Source organism: Schistocerca cancellata, chromosome 7 (genome assembly GCF_023864275.1).
Source record: "Schistocerca cancellata isolate TAMUIC-IGC-003103 chromosome 7, iqSchCanc2.1, whole genome shotgun sequence".
Classification (NCBI taxonomy): Eukaryota; Metazoa; Arthropoda; class Insecta; order Orthoptera; family Acrididae; genus Schistocerca; species Schistocerca cancellata.
This window is the reverse complement of record NC_064632.1, coordinates 34,265,461-34,287,776: the sequence shown is the minus strand read 5'-3', so window position 1 is coordinate 34,287,776 and position 22,316 is coordinate 34,265,461. Positions and strand designations below refer to the sequence as shown.

Genomic DNA, 22,316 nt, shown 5'->3' with positions numbered 1-22,316 from the left:
GAGAATCGAACATATGTTCCATATTTCCCAGTAAGATGCCTTTGTCGTTGCGTCAGCAGCGCCTTTCCTTGAAGGGCATTCACATTGTGGGTAGATAAGCGGCAGTCGTAGCAGATTATTTCCTCGATTTCTAGTACCCCAGTATGACGATGACAAATGCTCAGTTTTCAATTATCTATCGATCCCATCAATTTTGAACCGATTAATCATCACGAACTTTACGGGTGGGTCCCTCAAAACTAGAAGGGTGTTGAGCGAAAATATCTTAGAGTCTTATTTTAGGTCGTACACAAGCGCCCTACGAACATGAGGCAAATCGGTTGGCCGTGTCTGAAGCTTTCCTGCTGTCAGTATTGTGTGAACCGAGCGTGGTAGCGCAGTAGTTGGCACATTGGACTCGTCTTCAAAGCCGAGTCCGGTCATCTGGATTTATGTTTACAGTGATTTCCTTAAAACGCCTAATGCAAACGCCGGGAAGGTGCCTTTGAAAGAGTACGGCTGAATTCCTTCCTCATCCATTTTTAAGTCGAACTTGTGCTCCGTCTGTAACGACCCCCTTATCGACGGGACGTTAGACTCTAGCCTTCCACCCTTCCTCGAAGTCGCGCCGCCTGCCTGGGTTAAATATCGCACTGCAAGCAAGATTTTCAGCTTTAAGTTTTGATGGAGAAATTTACGTCGTAGTCAACCCCTCATTTAGCCAATGGTCGTTGGGTGGTGTGGTGCGTGGGGTGGCGGGGGAATGTCCGCAAATCCCTTCTTGCCAACTTAGGCTAGGCCCTGGTCTTCATTTATTTGATCCTTTCATCACATATAGCGAAATGTACAATATGATATTGGACTTAAATCTAGTCGCTACACAGAAGAGTTTTCACGATTATATGTAGTTCTACATGTTATAAACTACTAAGCCACAGATCTATAAACTTATCGTAGTTCAAGTGGTCACTTAACGAATAGAAGCAGTGGTTCTGGAGACATTCTTTACTAGATCTTTGAAAAGGATTAATATTTATTATTTTATATCATTTGGCAACTTACTGAATAATTTTATTTCAATATAGCATGTACCTTTCTGATACAAATTTGTTTTTGCCGGGAATAAATGAGGGTTATCTATTAATCTAGTGTTGTGATTATGTACTCGTAAGTCACAATTGTTTCTAATACTATTACTGTTTCTAATTTTTTAAAAAAATATACATTAGTGTCTGAAGAATAAACATGCATGGTACTGGTAGCACTTTCAGTGTTTTAAATGCCGGCTTCCACGAATGTCTAGCTTTGCTCCCTGCTGTAATCCGAATGGCTCTTTTTTGGATTCTGAAGGTTCAAGAGCTGCTGGTGAATTTCCCCAGAATATGAGTCCACATTTTAAATGTACATTAAAATATATTAATAGGCAGACATTAGTGCCTGAGCATTTATGCATCCTTTTACGCCCTTAAAGGATAGCAGCCTTTACTCGGCTTGACATTGACGTATTCAGTATGTTTGTCCATTTTAGGTCACTTTGAATCCTAATAATGGTGGAAAATGCCTGGGAATTTATAAGGTGGGGCAAATGGCCAGCATAAATACCTGGGAAAGTACCCAAAATTCATAAATGCCTTGACAATTACGCATTTTAAAGATTAATTGATAGCCGGCATTTATTTTAAAAAATTTTAACTGATATATTGTATTGGAAAGGGTGTTCTGCAACACTGTTTCTTTAGTGGTTGAGCTGCTTGAGAGTTAGGGTAGAGTTATTTCGGGAAATAAATTGAACTGTAAACATAACTTTTTACATCTTTAATAAGATCGATTTTATCTTCACAGCAGTGAAGTCATACGGAAGTAGAAAGACAAAAGAGCAGAACAGAAATCTATGGTTTTCCTCAAATGTCGCTACATCTTTCAATAAACTCTTTTTTTACTGAAAACAGTTAAACATTTAAGAATAGATTTATCATCAAGAAAGACATGCCACCTATTTAATACATTCAGTAATAATTTCGTTATTAATAATAATTCATCAATAATATTAAGAGATTTGACACGAATTATAAAGTGTGTTACATTACAATGTGATGAACTAAGGACAATGCTGTTTTTATATCGACTATCACTGCACAGCTCTTCAACAATGTGTGTGTGTGTGTGTATGTGTGATAGAGATAGATAAGTAGATAGATAGAGAGAGAGAGAGAGAGAGAGTAGACCTGGTAAAAAGAAAAAGGACGTTATAAATGATAAGCAGCTGTCAGCAACAGGCGCCCTTCCTTGGCACAGAAACTTGGAATTAAAACAAAACCATGATTCTCTCTCCTTTCCTTTCGTTCTTAGTAATAAAGGCAATGAATGATGTATGGCCGTGTAAATGTAAACATTCACTAACTTTTAATATCGGGAGTATCGTTTCATTCCTTATTTTAATTGGTAAATTATACATCCTAGCAGTACAAACTCTAAGAAGTACTTTATAAACATCCAAATTTTGGACATTTAAAACAGCTTTGGATAATTTCCTGGGTAAATCCCCATTCATATATGTCTTGCCCACTGGGCACTTGTTCGACCCACATTGCTAAATCCAAATGAAAAAAAAAAAAGAAAAGTCTTATCTCTACTCGCAATGGGTTGTTCATTGATGGCTATATCTGGATTGTGCACGGTGTTGTTTTGAAGATTATGTAAATTTAATGCTACTGATGTTGCTGTTGTTTATTGTAATATTATTCGCTGCTGATCATTCACTTAGATGAGTTGGAGTTTATTTCATATTGGATACCTTCATTTCTTGCTACTTTTACTAATATTGTTGTATCATCAGCAAATAGAATTATTTTTTGTGATTCAAAATGCACCCACAGATCACTGATATAGCTATCAGGAAAAGAATGTCTCATTAATGACCCTTGAGGTACCCCATTAGTGACTGAGCGCGTTCTTTTGACAGGTATCCTGAGATTATTTGTGCTTTTTGATCTCCATATCTAAAGCACACTTTTTACTTGCAGACAGTGAGAAATGAATGACCCATTCATTTTTAAAATGCACTAATCACTCAAGCTTATTTAGAAGAGCTGTTTGGTTCACCATGTCAAAAGCTTTAGTTAATCTAAAAATATCCCTGCTGTTTGCCGTTTTTCATCAATGGCTTTTCAAACAGTGTTTATGCATTTGTAGATTGCCTTGGTTTGCTGTTGCCTTCTTCCGATCTATTATGAACTGTAAGGCGTGACTGTTTTTACAGTCAAGTGCTGTGTTTGTGATGGTTGTGGATGAAAGAAAGGGAGAGACTTAAACCCAGTGTTGGCATACATCCCACTCCTATTGAATAGCACCAAAGTGGACCCCCACCTGAAGGACGAAACTCCGCCATCAGTGTTACATGCCCTCACTCAATGAGACACAAAGAAGAGGGATGGAATGTTACTTGTGACAAAGAATGGTGGAATCTGATGCGGAGAAAAGATTCGAAACAGTTGTCCCTGTGTCGTGCGCCTGCATAAAGGCTTCTTAGGTCTCTGACATGTTTCCACCTTTGGTACTAATCACGATGGATATTACGGCTGGCACTCACTGTTGGCTTAACAAGGTACCAATGGAGATTGTACCAGAAGTGTAGGGAAAATCGAGGCGAACAATTTGATACATGACACTTTTCGTTTACCAAACCGAGAAACCACCTCATATTGGCTTACAAAAGCCACGTAAGTAGCAGTTCATGTGTTAAAAACCAAGTAAACACAGTCTAGATGGCGTTCTCAGATTTTTTGTTTGTTAACAACCGGTTCCGGCCCTTTTCCGTACTTCTACCTATCCCGCTCCATCTGCTGCCAACAGCAGTCATAACGAAATCGGTTGCTAACAAATAAAAAATCTGAAAACGCGATCGAGAATGTTTTCATTTTATTTTTGGCATTTTATACCGATCGCTATGCTCCAATTACCGAATGCTTTAAAAAAATTTTAACAGTTCATGTGTGCCGCGCGAGATTTTCAGTATCCTCTCTCCCTCTTAGGTGGCCCCACAACGGTCAATATTATTGTACAGTAATATTGTGCGATATTATTTTGTTCCCAGGCGGCTCAATAATATTGTCAATGGCACTATGTAATAACACTGTGATTCGGAATTACTGGACGATACAGACGCTGCTGTGATAATTTCTCTTCTTTGTTGCGAACGGAATAAAGATTGGATGAAAAATTGATTCAAGGGCCGTCAAAGATCACTCACAGAAACTTTTGAGTGAGTTGAGGTTGAACGAAAAGAAAAGGTTATCATAACGTTTTGTGTTTTGATGGTCCAACATTTGATACACACATTCGCGCCCTACGTAGGCAACTTGTGCCCAACCTCCCTCTCCCCTCCTGCACAAATTTTTGAGGAATCCCATATCCCCATCAACAAAAACTAAAATGCTACAATGAGAGACGCAGTTCCACTAAGTCAGTGCTTATCTGCTAAGCTACGATGTCTTGCTACTGGCAATTCTTTCGAAGTCTCAAAATTTACGAATGCAGTTTCGCCTTATAGTTTTTGAAACGTAGATATGGGCACGTGTCGTGCAATAATACGGCCACTAAAGAATTACATTTGAGTAAGTAACTTATACACAGAGATAAACATCTATACACTACATTAATTAAATTTCGAGGCGGTTCCCAATATTTTCTGTGCAATAGATCGTACGATTTATCAGTCTTCTTTGTTCGTGCCAAACAGGTGTAAATTTCAAAATACGATATCAAGAACACATAAGTCATAGCGACACGAACCAATCCACATTTTATCATCACACCACAACAGGAAATCACCACATAAACCAGTTAGAACACGCTATAGAAATCTTACACATAACACCGAAGGGCCCGAACTAAATCTTTTAGAAGAAATAGTAATTTACACTCATACGCACAAACATCACAACAAACTCTTAAAGAACAAACTGAATTAAAACATAAAAGCTACATTGACAACTTTATTGAAATGACCTAAACCGATCACGTGTGAAAAAAATTACGCACAGATAACACCACCAGTAAACAAAACAAAGTTAACAAAACCATACAAATCCACAAATTAATAACCGAGACGTAACCATAGTACCAATAAACAGAAGAAAGATTATATGTTATCGCAAACCCCTAAAATAAATCAGAGACGTAACGACCCAGTAAGCAAAACAAAGATTCTAACATCTCACAAACCCACAGTATAACAATCCAGAGATGTAATCATAGTACATCGTTAAAAGCTGTCAAAAGAAAATGCCAAATATAAAAATAACAACCATCTCAATTTAATGTTGCTTCGCGGCTTGACAGAGCGCAAGTATCCTGTATTAAATTGTCGTCTCGACTTCCTCTACACCACTATGGCACGTTTTAAACAGTTCTCGATTACGGCCTGTGCAGCGCTTATGTCACAGCGCTCTGTGGCCCTGCCATTCATGTTGATGATGCAAAGTTAATGGGCTGTTTTATGTCTGGGTTAGTAAAGGGTGTAGGGCGCGGTTCCCGCTAAGGCGATACGATATGCGATGTGATAGCACCCAGAAGCAACCTGCATAGGGGGGCAGCATAGAAACAATGGAAGCGGCTTAACTGATTCACTCTGGGACGAAACCGATACGACACCGATACACTCTGTCGTATCGCCGGCGCAATAGGGAGGGCTCCTCGCAACTTGTGTCGTACGATACACGGGGAGGGAAATTTCGCGGCATCCGATGTGCCTAAAAAGAAATTGTTTTCTGTAGAGTAAGCTCAGCTACATCCGTTTGTGTAGCCAGTTTCTCAGTAAAACTTTTACTTTTTCCGTGAAAAAATTAAAAATCACGGTTTTGGGATTCGGCCGTGTTCTCTGCTAAGCAGTCTTATTCGATTTCAAGCAAACTATTCGGTAAAGAAACTGATTTTTTCTTATGGTCTGACTCACAGCTGGATAATGAACGGATTATCTGTGATTATTGCTAATAGTTATTGTGATATTTCTAAGTAAAGTACAACATTGCGCATATTTTGAAAAGTTTGCAGTGAAAAATGTGAAGACTGGCCAGTTTTACACTTGCGGCATACATTACTGCATACGAAATACAGCTAACATATTGAAATTGTTTTTAATGCTGGAAGGAGAGCCCTACCTCTTTTCATTCTCGAGAAAATATGTGGTATGCAGGGTGACTCACGTAAGACCCGGTTACACATATCGAAACGCGGTTTTCGGTAATTGTTAGAGCGTCGAAGGGCACGTATTTTTTTGTTTGGTTAGTGTTTTTAGCTCTGGTATCATCAACGAAGATGTTGAAGCAAGTACGTTTTTTAATTGGAATCGTATACTTTTTATAAGTGCATTCGATAGTTCTTGAGAAGACAATTACAGTAATATAGCGTTTGTCAATGTTGACGTTGAAACCTGCCATATAAATTTCGAGAAATGTCCTTGAATTTGAGAGCACGTCGGCTGGAATCGGCATTAGCGGTGCAAACATAGCCAAGCAGAGCTCTCGTGCTACGCTGTGTCAATATGCCAACACATTTGCCTGCTTACTCGTCTGCGCTGCGGGTCGCTCATTTCTGCTTCGACATTCGTTGCGTACAGACATGTACACTAATGATGAGACGTTGGATACCGTACTTTTATGTGGTGAATGTAAAAGAAATGCTGTAAAAATGGTACAGCGGTATAAGGCTATCTATCCGGATCGTCAGTGTCCGACGCGCCGGGCAATTGCACGATTTATTAAGACGCTAGTGCGGACAGGCTGCTTGAACGTCAAAATGAGGACGAGAGAGAGAACTGCAACTGACAGAACACGAAGAAGCTGTTCTGGCTACGACGCTAATGAATTCGCACAATGGTTCGAAACATATTGCCAAGGAATGCGAATCAGCCAGATGAGTATCATTCGCACCGTACAGCCAGATCATTTGTCATTACATCAGGCACTCGGCGTCCGTGATTTCGAACGTCGTACACGGCCTTGCCGCAGTGCATACACCGGTTCCCGTGAGATCACCGACGTTAAGCGATGTCGGGCGTGATCGGCACCTGGATGGGTGACCATCCAGGCCGCCATGCGCTGTTGCCATTTTTCGGGGTGCACTCAGCCTCGTGATGCCAATTGAGGAGCTACTCGACCTAATAGTAGCGGCTTCGGTCGAGAATACCATCATAACGACCGGGAGAGCGGTATGGAGTGGTATGCAGACCCCACGCCCCTCTTATCCGCTTCCTCCACTGAGGATGACACGGCGGTCGGATGGTTCCGGTAGGCCACTCGTGGCCTGAAGACGGAGTTAACTAACTTAACTAACAAAATTTTGTCGGTCTGACATTCAGCAACTGAGAGACGACCCTGCGTTTTTCCATGGTGTGCTCTTTACCGACGAAGCAACGTTTACTAACCACGCTAATGTAACTTTACACAACAGGCACCACCGAGCAGCCGAAAATCCACACTGGCTTTGTCACGTGCCACGTCAATGGCCGCGGAGCGTAATCGTAAGGTGCGGCATCGTAGGAAATTACATTGTGAGATCTTACTTCATCTCAGGCGCTCTAAGCGGATATTCGTACGCACTCTCTCTGACGAACATTCTGGCGATTCTTCTAGAAGAGGTACCACTGGATATTCGGCAGTGTATGTGGCTGCAACACGACGGTTGTCCAGCTCACTCGCCCCGTGTTGCAACGCAAATACTGAATGAGCACTTTCCTGGACGTTGGACAGGACGAAATTCTGTTGTCAAACGGCCTGCGAGGTCTTCCTATTTGACGTCTCTCGATTACTTTCATTGGGGAGCACTTAAAGATGTAGTCTATGACGAAGCTCCAACTACGCCAGACGATATGTGTCGTCGAATCGCCAGTGCGTGTTCTACCATATCAAATGGCTCTGAGCACTATAGGACTTAAAATCTGAGGTCATCAGTCCCCTAGAACTTTGAACTACTTAAACCTAACTAACCTAAGGACACCACACACATCCATGCCCGAGGCAGGATTCGAACCTTCGACCGTGGCGGCGACGCGGTTCCAGACTGAAGCGCCTAGAACCGCTCGGCCATTCCGGCCGACTCTACCATATCATCCACTATAATTATGTCTGGTCATCGTCCTTTAGAATGGCGATTGCAATTGTGCCTTTCAGTCCACGGTCAACACCTTGAAACATGCTTAAATAAAGGATAAAGCTATTTTTTTGGAAGGCAAAATTAATGTCATATCATTTGGGTTGTTACCAACTCATTGTTAGTAAATTGTTTATTTCATTTACATCTGTACGAAATTGCACTGCAATGTCAAACAAGTCGACAGCGTGTATTGCACGTAGCTGTAACACTGTCTTTACCCGCTTACGTTAAGAAGTAAATTTATTTTCGGTATACAGGTAGTTCACCAAAGGATGTTTAACAAAATGTTTAGTTCAACGAATGTATCCCATATGATACAATTTAGATCAGTATAGGTAAAGACAGTTGTCCGACAGCATGTATTTTACCTCTAAAGAAGCACACAGCCAGTACGGGAAAAGATAGGTCAAATCTTCCTTCTAACGTTTAGATATTTAATGCAGTAGTTGCTTTTCGTAGCGTATGAGACCTTTTTAATTTTGAAGAATGAACAGCTGATTTCTCCGTTTCAGTTCACGTAAATCTGGAAGGATACCCAAATATGAAATAGTTCTCCTAAACACTTTGTTATACGCTAGATTCTATCCTGTGTCGTATTTCCAAGTACAACATTCATAGTTGAACCTGCATGTAGGTGATAAATTGGATCAAGGATAAATGAAGCTTCATTCTCGTAGTGCAGGCCTACCTTACGGTATACAACTACGCAGCCTGGTCCAAGATGGCTGCTTGGCAGTGTTTGCATCGCAAATGCCGTTTCCGGCCACCGTTCTGTCACACTCCAGGATATTTCTCGATTTTTTTTTACAAGTTTGAACGTCAACATTAACAAACGCTAGATCACTGTAATTGTCTTCACAAGAGTTATGGAAGGCAGTTATAAAAGATAAACGGTTCCATTTAGAAAAAAGTATGTACTTCAATATCTCACTTAATACCAGTGCTATATGTATTAACCAAAAAAAAAACTTTTGTACTTGTACCCCTGGACGCTGTAACATTTGCCGAGAATCGTGTTACGATATGTGTAACCGTTCACGAAATAAAATGGGTATTACGTCTTACATGACTCATCATATAACCTGCAGGTTATCCGCGAAGAGGTTGGCAGCTATGCGCCGTACGCGACGCTATTGATGCTTGTTCTAGCCTACAATGGGTAGAGCGGGGCTGCCTCGTGTTTATTTTGTATGCTGCCGATACAATCCGAAGCTGGAAACTAAAAACCTTACTGAAATGAAAAGACACCGGGAGTCATGAGATGATGATGCTGACTGAATGTTTTCTCAGTCTATGCTCCCTGGACGACAGATGTGGTCGCGCGGTTCTAGGCGCTTCAGTCCGGACTCGCGCTGCTGCTACGGTCGCAGGTTCGAATCCTGCTTCGGGCATGGATGTGTGTGATGTCCGTATGTTAGTTGGGTTTACGTAGTTTCTAAGTCTAGGGGACTGATGATCTCAGACGTTAAGTCCCATAGAGCTTAGAGCCATTTGAACCATTTTTTATGTTCCCTGACTTCAGGAAACTTTGTGATAGGCGCAAGAGCGATGTGAAAGCTAAATTCCTGTGACTTCCGAGTGTGCAGCTGGACGAAGCAAGAAGGATACGTCGGGATTTCCCTTATCGTTGAAGGTGAGTGATCTCTCTTCAAATCCAGCAATTTTCTTATTACTAGCCAATCTGATTCATATACTACTTAATTATGAAAAGGATAGTTGCTTCTCACCATATAGGGGAGATAGGCACAACAAAACGACTGTCACAAAATAAGCTTTCGACCAACAATGGCTTCAGCTGCCAGAGACTGTGGTCATGTGTGTGTGTGTGTGTGTGTGTGTGTGTGTGTGTGTGTGTGTGTGGTTTATTTTCTACAAAGACCTTGTTAGTCGAAAGCTTTTAATTGTGTCTACCTGTGACTCAGCATCTCCACTGCATGGTGAGTAGTAACTATCGTTTACATTTGTTACACTCCATCATGGATTTTCCATTGTTTGATTTCATATACTGAACAGCTGAAGAAATACTATCCTAGCTTTATTAACTTGCAACCTTCATACCTTTCGAATAGAAGATCTGATTAACGGTCTGACCTGGGGGAAAACTCTGAATGAACTTTTCAAAAATTTCGTCGATTTGTGCAACTGATGGACGTCCAGAATGAGGTTTGTTATCAGTCGGCATATCGACAGTTTTGAACTGAGCGAACCACTCGAACATTTCAGTTTTTCCGACAGTGTATCTTGATAAGCTATTTTTAACATTGAAAACAATTTCAGCAGCATTTTTACCGGGTAGAAAACAACATTTTTCAGTTGCACGTTGTTCACTTAAACTTGGCATCACAAAATACGAAACGAAAACAAAAACAAGCGTTAGCAAAAACAAGCACTGCAGATGAAGAGAACAAGACGAGTCGGCAACACAGGCGGCACTGAACTAGCAATGAGTTGCTCTACACACGCCTAGCGGCAGAAATGCGTGCTACAAAAGCTCCACCCACGGCAATGTTATTCCGTTGTTTTTTTTTTTACCCCCTTGTATATGCACACTGAATAAAATACCACATTAGCTGGAAAAATTCCATCTGGGCCAGGCGACTTGGACGGTTGAATGTTCCCACCGCCCATTGGATTTTATTAAAGTTCACACACTCCTTGGCCGATTCCCAGTTCTCTCCTCAAGTGCCTGAGAACCATTGTCTCTCCGGGATCACATTCTGGCCTATGTTGTCCGGCGGAGCATATTGAGGAAAGTGAGTTTTAAGGAGCAGCTCCAGCGTCTCGTGTGTTTGCATATTCCCCATCCTCCTGGATTGGTTGGTACTCTAGTGTGAAACTTATGAAGCCTGGCTTGTGCAGCCGTGCTCTCCACTTCCTCACAGAATGCCTTCCAGGATGCCTTCGTTGCTTGTCTGATTGTAAGATTGTACTTGACAAGGGCACCATCGCGCATTAGGCCACAGTAAATGTTGAGTCGAGATTTTGCTCACTCCAACCTGCGTACGCTTTGACCATTGAATATCAAAAGCTAGGATACTAGCCTACCCTCACATTGAGTACATGAGTTTTTTCATTGGTTTAAAAGATACATTTATTCTCCACCAACTTAGTGCATTGACCAGCTAAGATATAGAAGTAAATTTACTAGATGAAGATTTTTGATCATTCTTGCCTGTGATAACATTTTCATTTGTAGAGATAACGATTTACTAATTACCAATTCGATATTTCCAAGAGTTTAATATTTTGTTATTGAGTGCTGAAAGTAGTTTAACATGATTGTTGTGTATCACTTGCCCCTTGAAAGCACAGTTGATAAATTATATGCAGAATTAAAAAGGGAACAGCTGTTTTGTCTTTCTAGAATAGATCCCAAACTTTCACTTTTATCAATTCATGCGTTCTAGTTACGTGACAGCAGCATTTCTAATTAATTTGTTACAATCCGCACCTAATATTAGCTGCCTTACAGGGCCAGATTAATATTTCTATAGAATATCTGTTTAAGATCCTGGGCTTGAGAAGACAGTTCAGATGCATTATCCATTTGCGCGCATATCTTACTATGTGTGTGTGTGTGTGTGTGTGTGTGGTTCAAATGGATGTGAGCACTATGGGACTTAACATCTATGGTCATCAGTCCCCTAGAACTTAGAACTACTTAAACCTAACTAACCTAAGGACATCACAGACATCCATGCCCGAGGCAGGATTCGAACCTGCGACCGTAGCGGTCGCGCGGTTCCGGACTGAGCGAATAGGACCGCTAGACCACCGCGGCCGGCTGTGTGTGTGTGTGTGTGTGTGTGTGTGTGTGTTTGTTAGAATGAATGACGAAGGAATCCGTGGTGCATCGAAAGTGCTACCCACAACTCGCTCTCAGATAATAAAGCGAACTATCCACAGTAAGGCTAGGCACTTGTTACAAAACATTCTTTCCCTGCACTACTCCTCTCCATTGCGACACTTACTTGACCTGCACATTACAACCCCGTTTAAAATCAATCAAGTTAAAATGTGTGCACTATACGCTCGAAAATCACTTGATTCCTGGACTTACTTCTGAGCTGGCAGAAATTGGAAGACTTCAGCCTATTATTGCTTTGTGTCTGATCACCACTAAATAGTAATAATAATAACTCATTTATCTGTTTCGAAGCAAGTAATGAAGCTATTTCTGGAGTACTGCAGGTACTATCTACAACTTGGAGAAGACATTTTCTTGAGATATTTAGCATTTGTTGCATAGATGGCTCACTTTTATCATCAGCGAACTTCGGGACAAAGCACAACATATGTGTGTAGTGCATGGACTATGTAAGTAACGTGTAAATTCAATCGCATTAATACTACTAACTGAGAAAGAGTAATTATTGATAATTTAGACAATAAATATTAAAGTTTTACAAAATTGTGATAATAATAATGATCTTTTGAAAATAATTTAGTTTCGTGACTGAAACAGAACTGAATCAGAAAATTTCATTTTATCCCTCAAGGGGCAATTACCCCCAAGTTGAGAGAGACTGGTCTGGAATGTGGAAAGGCGATCTTAATGTCCAATATAACTTTTATTTCTCTAGATCGCGAGATTAGAAAATGGTGTTACCGATTTAGATTGTGCTAGCAATCATCTTCAGACATAAAGTCGACGAAAAAATATTCTTCATAAAATGTTATATCTGCTTACAATAAATACGGTACGAAAATAAAGGAAAGTGGTAAGAACCTACCATAAAATATCGTTACAGAGTGTAACACGCCGCATGTTGCACATTCCAGTACTGTGTCATGAAACTAGTGCGTCTTTCGTGATGCTACTGTTTAAGATAAAGAGGCGCGCATTTGCTAGAGGGCACCACTGTGTGCACAATTACATAATAAAATTTATCATATTAAAACAGAGTTAAACAATATACTAAAGATTGTAGTAAAAGATTTCAACAACTGAAAATAATGAAATGTAAGAACATAAAATAATGATTCTATTGAGCAGGCTGCTTACAGCAATTTAAGAAATAAAATCCAAGGTACAAAAAGGCAAAGCTGTACCTCCAAAAAGTTCATTTCTACGAGGTAATTTAACAAATAAATTGAAAAACACAGAAGAGCAGGGAAGGTGCTTTGTGTCAGCGGTAACTTTACTGCAGCCACCAGGGGTCGCCTTCTTCCGGTGCGCTGTGTCTTGTTGGCGTCAGTCGGCCGTCGCTGTAGCGCAGGCGAATGTACGTACAAGGGCCCGTGAGGAAGCAGTTTGACCGCCTTTTCGTCTTCACACGGGGCAGTAACCGCCATAATCACTCTTGTTTCTGCGTACATCGGCGAATGACGGCAACACATTGCGCGTCGGAAGAAAGCGACCGCTGGTCACTGCATTAAACTTATCGGTGGCTCAACGCACCCTTTCTGCACTTCTGTGTTTTGCATTTTATTTTTGTAAATTACTTCGTGAGTTACTGACGTGAAATGAGCTTTTTGATGCTAGAGCTTCGCTTTTTTTTTTGTACTTTGCATTTTATTTTTAAATTTCTGCTAACAGCCTGCTCATTACAGTTATTTTTTTGTCTTCCTATATTTTTCATTATTTTCAGTTCTTGAACTATTTTTCTGCATTCTTTTGTATGTTCTCTAACTTTGTTTTAAAACGATAAATTTCATTATATAATTGTGCATATAGTGGTGCGCTCTAGCAAGTAAACACCTTTTACTATCTTAAACAGCAGCATCACGAAAGACACAGCAGTTTTATGACACAGTATTTGAATGTGCGACGTGTTACACTTTGTAACGATATTTCATGGTGTTTTCTTTGTCACTGTACTTATTGCAAAGAGAACTTTATACAAAAAAATATTTATTTTTGTCTATTTTAGATCCGAAAGTGACTTCTAGCACAATCGAAACCGGTAATATCATTTCACAATTTCGCGATCTGGCACAAAAAGTTATATTTTCAAGTTATAATTGCAAGTACGAACTTCCGACAGCTAATTCAGTTTTTAAGCCATTAACGAAACTCTATCCAGTTTACGCATATTCCTTAAATTCATCAATTTATCACGTGGCTTTTTTTTTTAAACAGTAACCTGATACATATAAAGAACTCTTAAAAGAAAGACAAATGTTTATGAAACACGTAACATGGGTTTCTATGGCTTGAGCAGACACCTTAGATCGAGTACGCAATGAGGTAAAACAGTTTTTGATCAGACTATACATCCCAGAACCGAAATTTGAGACAGACTGCTTGGAATCAAATGGCTCTGAGCACTATGGGACTTAACATCTATGGTCATCAGTCCCCTAGAACTTAGAACTACTTAAACCTCACTAACCTAAGGACATCACACAACACCCAGTCATCACGAGGCAGAGAAAATCCCTGACCCCGCCGGGAATCGAACCCGGGAACCCGGGCGTGGGAAGCGAGAACGCTACCGCACGACCACGAGCTGCGGACTGCTTGGAATCCACGAAAGAAAGTGCAAGACTGACTATTAAATGTACTCCAATTAACGAGGAATCGCTAAACGACTTCCATATGAATATCAGCGAAAATGTTCTGTGCTGACAGTGTTCACTAAAGAGCGTACCGAGTGTCAGCAATCCCCCCCCCCCCCCCTCCGCACTTAGCACAGAAAAAATTCTAATCTTCTCAGACAGAACTAACTCCATCCTATCCCACCATCCAACCACACAGACAGACCTATTAGTTTGAAGAAATCCGATAGAAAGCCATTTGTCGTGAAATCTCAAAACTATTTCGTCGTAAATAGCCGCTGTTTTTCTTGCAAATGAAAATTCACAGTGACTCACGGTTCTGAAGTACTTCATTAGCATTGACTCTTCAGTTCACGATGTTCTTCTCATTTACTAGCCTATGTCAAAAACTGCTAAAAATTTGAATGCAGAGAGTATTTGCATGTTTACAATGTTGCCCGTGTGACAGCAAAGTCACACGCATAAATCTGATGCAATCTTTTCTGATAGTTGTAGCATTCATTTCAGTTTTACTTCAATTTATGGAATCTTTGTTACGATGTTTTTTACTAACGATTATTTTATATCTCTCTATGCGATTCTGGATCATATCGAACAAGACATTACCTATACCGACTGAGCGAATCCAAGTCGCAGCGTCTGTTTTAGTCTTTCGTCACACCTATTTTTCTCGGTTGGAATCAGCAAGAGAGTAATACGAATTCTGGCTATTCCTCTAATTGTTCTTATTGTTCCAAGAAATGATAGGTTTGTCGACTCAGGACTTGAGTTTTGAATATTTTTATAGAATACGCATGGAAAACTCGACGCTAAGTCATTATAAACAAAAAGAAGCAAACAAGTACTTTTTATTATTTCCAGTTCATTACTGTGATCCATTGAGGAACAAATCTACATTTGTTAAAGTTTATCTTGTGGTGTCGGGAAAAAGATATATTTTCATAAGCCAGCAGAATTATTGCGGAAGACCCACCGTCGTTTAATGGCCGTGTTAGAAAACTGTTAGGTAAACAAAGAGAACTTCATCACAGGTTCAAGAGAAGTCAAAATCTAGCAGACAAACAGAAGGTAAATGAAACGAAAATTAGCGTAATGAAATCAATGAGAGAAGCGTTCACTGGCTTTGAAATGAAAGCGTTGTCAACCGATCTGACTGAGAACCCTAAAGGTTAAGGTCTTGTGTAATATCAGTAAGCTGGTCGAAATCATCTATTCAGTCAGTAAGTGACCATAGAGGCACGGAAACGGAAGATAACAAACAGAAGGCCGAAACACTACATTCGTTCTTCGGAAATTGTTTCACCGCGGATGCCTCATTTCAATCAGCGTACGTACATCGAAATGGCAGACATTGAGATAACTGATCTCGGAGAGAAAAAACAACTACACCCGATTAGTAGTGTAAAGGCATCAGGACCAGAGGAGATACCTGCAAGATTCTACAAAGATTATGCGAATGGACTTGTTTCCCTTCTAGCAGCAGTTTATCGTAGTTCGCTGGAGCAACTAGCGACTGGAAAAAAGCGCATGTCATTCCCGTTCCCAAGAAGAGACGTAGGACAGATGCACACAATTATAGACCTATATCGTTGACGTCCGTCTGTTGTAGAATTATGGAACACGTTTTATGTTCAACAATTATGACGGTTTTGGAGAATTAAATTCTCCTCTGTAAAAATGGTCATGGATGCCGGAAACAGATCTTGCGAAACTCGGCTCGCCCTGTTCCTCCATGAGATCCACAGTGGTGTAGACATCGGTTCTCAGGTTGATGCTGTGTCCCTTGATTTCATCGTCCCACACTGACGTTTAGTGAAAAACAATACGAGCTTACCGATCATCGGACCAGATTTGCAACTGGATTCAGGACTTCCTTGCAGATAGAACTCAAATTTCGCTCTTGAAGGAACAAAATCTATAGATGCAAAGGTACCTTCCGGAGTGCCCCAAGGAAGTGTGACAGAACCGCAACTGTTTGCAATATATATAAATAATGTAGTAGAAAGCGTAGGAAGCTCTTTAAGACAGTTCGCAGATGATGCTGTTGTCTATAAGAAAGTGGCTCTGAGCACTATGGGACTTAACATCTATGGTCATCAGTCCCCTAGAACTTAGAACTACTTAAACCTAACTAACCTAAGGACAGCACACAACACCCAGCCATCACGAGGCAGAGAAAATCCCTGACCCCGCCGGGAATCGAACCCGGGAACCCGGGCGTGGGAAGCGAGAACGCTACCGCACGACCACGAGATGCGGGCAAGAAAGTGGCAACAGGCTGAAGTCTTCCAATTTCTGCCAGCTCAGAAGTAAGTCCAGGAATCAAGTGATTTTCGAGCGTATAGTGCACACATTTTAACTTGCTTGATTTTAAACGGGGTTGTAATGTGCAGGTCAAGTAAGTGTCGCAATGGAGAGGAGTAGTGCAGGGAAAGAATGTTTTGTAACAAGTGCCTAGCCTTACTGTGGATAGTTCGCTTTATTATCTGAGATTTTATTAAAGTTCACACACTCCTTGGCCGATTCCCAGTTCTCTCCTCAAGTGCCTGAGAACCATTGTCTCTCCGGGATCACATTCTGGCCTATGTTGTCCGGCGGAGCATATTGAGGAAAGTGAGTTTTAAGGAGCAGTTCCAGCGTCTCGTGTGTTTGCATATTCCCCATCCTCCTGGATTGGTTGCTACTCTAGTGTGAAACTTATGAAGCCTGGCTTGTGCAGCCGTGCTCTCCACTTCCTCACAGAATGCCTTCCAGGATGCCTTCGTTGCTTGTCTGATTGTAAGATTGTACTTGACAAGGGCACCATCGCGCATTAGGCCACAGTAAATGTTGAGTCGAGATTTTGCTCACTCCAACCTGCGTACGCTTTGACCATTGAATATCAAAAGCTAGGATACTAGCCTACCCTCACATTGAGTACATGAGTTTTTTCATTGGTTTAAAAGATAAATTTATTCTCCACCAACTTAGTGCATTGACCAGCTACGATACATAGAAGTAAATTTAATAGATGAAGATTTTTGATCATTCTTGCCTGTGATAACATTTTTATTTGTAGAGATAACGATTTACCAATTACCAATTCGATATTTCTAAGAGTTTAATATTTTGTTATTGAGTGCTGAAAGTAGTTTAACATGATTGTTGTGGGTAGCACTTTCGATGCACCACGAATTCCTTCGTCGAATCCTGCCTCGGGCATGGATGTCTGTGATGTCCTTAGGTTGGTTAGGTTTAAGTAGTTCTAAGTTCTAGGGGACTGATGACCATAGATGTTAAGTCCCATAGTGCTCACAGCCATTTGAACCACACACACACACACACACACACACACACACACACACACACACACACATTGTAACAAATTAATTAGAAATGCTGCTGTCACGTAACTAGAACGCATGAATTGATAAAAGTGAAAGTTTGGGATCTATTCTAGAAAGACAAAACGTCAGGAGACACTTTCGATTTGTAAAATGACCTAAAGAAGATTGATGAATGGTACAACCTCTGGCAGTTGACCCTGAACGTAAATAAATGTAAAATATTGCGCGCACGTAGGAGAAAAAGTCCAGTATTGTACAACTAAACCACTGATGACAGATTATTCGAACAATATAGACCGTAAAATATCTAGTAGTAACTACGCAGAGCGATCTTAAACGGGACGAACACATAAAACAAATACTGTGAAAAGCAGACGCCAGACAGATTCACAAGAATCTTTGGGGACAGGTAGCTCACTCACGAAAGAATTGGCTTACAAGGTTCCTGAGTACTGTTCATCTATCTGGGACGCTTACCAGGTAGGACTAACAGAAGAGACAGAGAAGATTCGATGAAGAGCGACTCATTTCGCCACGGGATCGTTTAGGAGGCGCGAGAGCGTTACCCAATATACTCAACTCTTGGCAGACGTTACGAGAGATGCGTTGTGCATCACAGAGAGGTTTGCTGTTGAAGTTTCGGAAATTACTTTCCGGGAACAGTCGGTCAACGTATTACTTCCTCCCACATACATCTAGCGAAATGACCACAACGAGAAAATTCGAGAAATTAGAGCCAATACAGAAGCTTACCGACACTCATTCCTCCCACTCGCTATTCGCTGAGACGAACAGGGAAGGGGGATAAGTTAATGGTACTTGAAGTGCCCTCGGCCACCCATCCTCAGGTGGCTTCCAGAGTACTGACGTAGATGTATATTAAAACAAACGCACCTGTTGAATCATGCTTGGAGATGTACTTACGTTAATACTACTGATTGTAGGCCTCCCTGCAATAGTGTAAAAAGATATTGATTGGCGACTCCATGGAGTGCTGTGTGCACAACGACCATATATGTTAAATTAAAAGGAAGGTCAGCGTTGGCCGTAATATTGATGATTTATCGATAGCAAAATCGATTTTCAATCACATAGTGATCATCTTAACTACTTGGGAGCCCTAATAACAAATTACAACAGTATTGGAAAGGCTATAAGGGAAAGAATACAAGCAGGAAACAGAGCTTACTTTGCAAATACGCAGCTTTTGAAAAATATCCTTGTTACAAGAAAAACCAAACTGCTAATATATAATTCCCTAGTCCGCCCAGTTATCACATAGGGCTCAGAGGTATGGACGTTGACAGAACACGATAAAAATGCACTAAGAAGCATTGAGTGGAAAATACTACGCAAAATCGATGGGTCAATAAGGGAGGAAGAAGGCTGGAGAATACGCTACAATGCCGAATTACAAAGTACAAGGCAGGGACATAGTAAAATTTGTGAAATCACAGCGAATACGATGGCTAGGACACTTGGAGAGAATGGCAGAGGATGGAATTCCAAAGAAAATGATGAAAGGTAGGATCCATTCAGCTAGGCGAAAAGGGAGACCTAGAAGAAGATGGATCGATGAGGTAATAATGGATACCAGCAATATGGGAGTCCGGGGGTGGAAAAGAGCAGCAAATAACCGAGAAGTGTGGAGGAAGATTGTTGAAGCAGCCAAGGCTCACCAAGGGCTGTAGCGCTACTGAAGAAGAAGAAGAAGTGATCATCTTCAGTGCTGAGGTGTACAAATTGAACTCATAGACACTGGTATCAAGTTATCAGTAACCAAAACTGAGAAGCGATCACAAATTATTTTGATCGCTTCTCAGTTTTGGTTACTGATAACTTGATACCAGTGTCTATGAGTTCAATTTGTACACCACTGCACTGAAGATGATCACTATGTGATTGAAAATCGATTTTGCTATCAATAAATCTTCAATATTACGGCCAACGCTGACCTTCCTTTTAATTGACCGTAAAAAGAAGTTTTTGTAAATATTTCTTTCAGTTAATATCCTATTACTTAACATAATTAGACGTAATAAAAGATAAAAATACGATGCCACACAGTTAAGTACACTGTAGATAGTAGGCACCAGTTATAAAGTGGTGGCAGCAGTGTTACTAAACACAGTTTTCAACAATTTAGCTCAGATACTGTGAATGAACGTGATTCCATTTTGAAATTCTGCTTCCACCCAGTCGCGACAAATTTTCATAATCAACTGTAAACACTGTCAAGTAATTTATTAAATCAGAGCTGTCTTGGTGAGCCTCACCACACGTGAAAGAATGCTTGAGTTAAAATTCTCAGCAACAAATACTTTCGTTTCGAAACAATCTCTGGCGAGTTACTCCGAAACATCGTTTCGAAACATAGTTTCGGTATCTACTAGCCGCTGTGATTGCAGAACTGTTTTCAGAGCAAAATCTACGGTTATCAGCCCTTCCCCCACTTCCCCCTACATAGCGTTCCCGCGGCGCCGGTGAAGAAGAAATTAGACTAATAAGAGCCCGCATACGGAAGTGCAACTAGTTTTTCTCCCTATGTGTTTTTCTTGAGCGGAACTGGAAAAAATCTTATTGTATGATACAGCGAAAGTACCACTATGTAGTAAGCTGGGGAGCATAAATTTCATTGTAGACAGGAACGAGAAGTGACTAAGGTCTGAAACGACGGAATTCTCAAGCGAGTACAGAGAAGATAAAAAACGTTTTAACTGTTATCATACGACTACCTCGCATCACAGATACAGTACTGTGAACAAACATGTAGTGTGGATGGAGAAGTGCGTTCCTACCTGTGAAAAACCGCCACATTCCAACAAGACGACGGCAGCTACGATCGCGATGTTCCACGTACGAACGCGGCCCATGCTGCACGACGTGCGAGAACTCGCGTCGCGACGCCTACCGACGCCGAACGAGGTTGCCACTGTTACGCACACACTGTCTGCGTCCAAACACGCCTCACGCCGCCGCCGGCGGCGCAGATACCGTCGACTGCGCCGGCTGCGCGATACTGGTCGATAGCTATCGACCAACGTGACACTTCGATAAGTCGTCAAACTTCGACGCAAGCGTGCCGCAGATACGGCCAAATTGTACAATCTCCGGTTAGCAGCAGGTTAAACTCTGTTTTCGGAATAGCGCGAGAAACGCGTTGAACGGACCCGGAATAGCGGCTAACCGGAGAATAAACTCGAGATAACTTAACTGACGATTTCTGGCAGGTTAACTTTCTTAGCCTGGGAATAACTTTCAAAGATAGCAGGGATAGTGACAGATGCAGACAGTGAAGATGAGATTTTGGCAGAACTGTTCATGAGACTGAGCAAGGAAAAGAAAGAGAGACGACGCTGATTCCGAAGTTATACCCAGGTTTTGCTTATCAAAGGAAACCGTCTCGTCAATCTTGTACGTGAGGAACTGGAGCATATGACTTAAATAATACTGTTTATTTGTAGTAATTAACATTCGATATCAGTACCTCGTGAATTCTGTCGTGTTATTTATATAAATCAGGTACATTAAAATGACGATTCGTACAAAAATTGTCTTGTTTATCTGGCGTGTGTTACAATTGCTGTAGTAGGGGAAAGAACAGTTCCGTTTTATTTAGCAGGCAGAGCCATAATAGACTTAACCAAATCGAAAAACCACGCCAGTTATGTGTACTATTTGTATTAACAGCTTTTTTGTTTTTGACGAAATGTCGATTTGTGTGTTGCAATACGTTTTGATAAGTCAGTAGTGTCCCAGTTACATTAATACAAGAAAATATTGTTCCATTGTGTTTTCAACTGCGAATGCCTCTTTTTGTCAATACCACAGCAGTGTCAGAACAACTCTCCGCCTTTTGGTGAAAATATTAGGATCACAGGCCCATTAATGCTTCAGAGCAAGAACATTGTCTCCCACCTACAATTATTCACCGAAGCTAAAGAACTATTTGTTCTTACTCAGGCTAAGTTTAACACAAAAATATTAAGAAGGAAGTTTGCTTTTATTTTTTTTTTTAAGTTGATGCTTCACCAGCTATGCAGTGTACCTGTTATTTCTTTTTCTTAAAAAAAGATGCTTCCCCAGCTATGCAATGTACCTCTTATTACTCAGTTATCAATATTATCCACATAAGCCCACCCATATTTATCATAAAATAATAGCAGTATTTGTATTTTATAAGAGCAGAACAGGAATCTAGTTACTGAATCTGGATAGTTGTAGCATGTGGAAGGAGTACCTGCTATGTTTCTGTCTTTCCTTGAATGTCAAGTTATTTTCAGCAGTCTCCTTTATGTCAAACTGTAACTAGTAGAAGGTAACTTAAATTGAAATACTTTGTGTTGTACTTGTGTGAAG

The 22,316-nt window shown here is 40.8% G+C and overlaps 1 protein-coding gene across 1 annotated transcript in view; it reads right to left on the bottom strand.

Annotated features, from left to right (window-relative positions):
- Positions 1–20,906, bottom strand: part of LOC126092250 (uncharacterized) — a 700,330-nt gene extending 679,424 nt beyond the window's left edge. Inside the window, exon 1 of the mRNA XM_049907760.1 lies at positions 20,756–20,906. Coding sequence (XP_049763717.1) covers positions 20,756–20,830 — 75 coding nt within the window. The 5' untranslated portion in view covers positions 20,831–20,906. The remainder of the gene's footprint in view (positions 1–20,755) is intronic.
- Between the last annotated feature and the right edge of the window lie 1,410 nt (positions 20,907–22,316).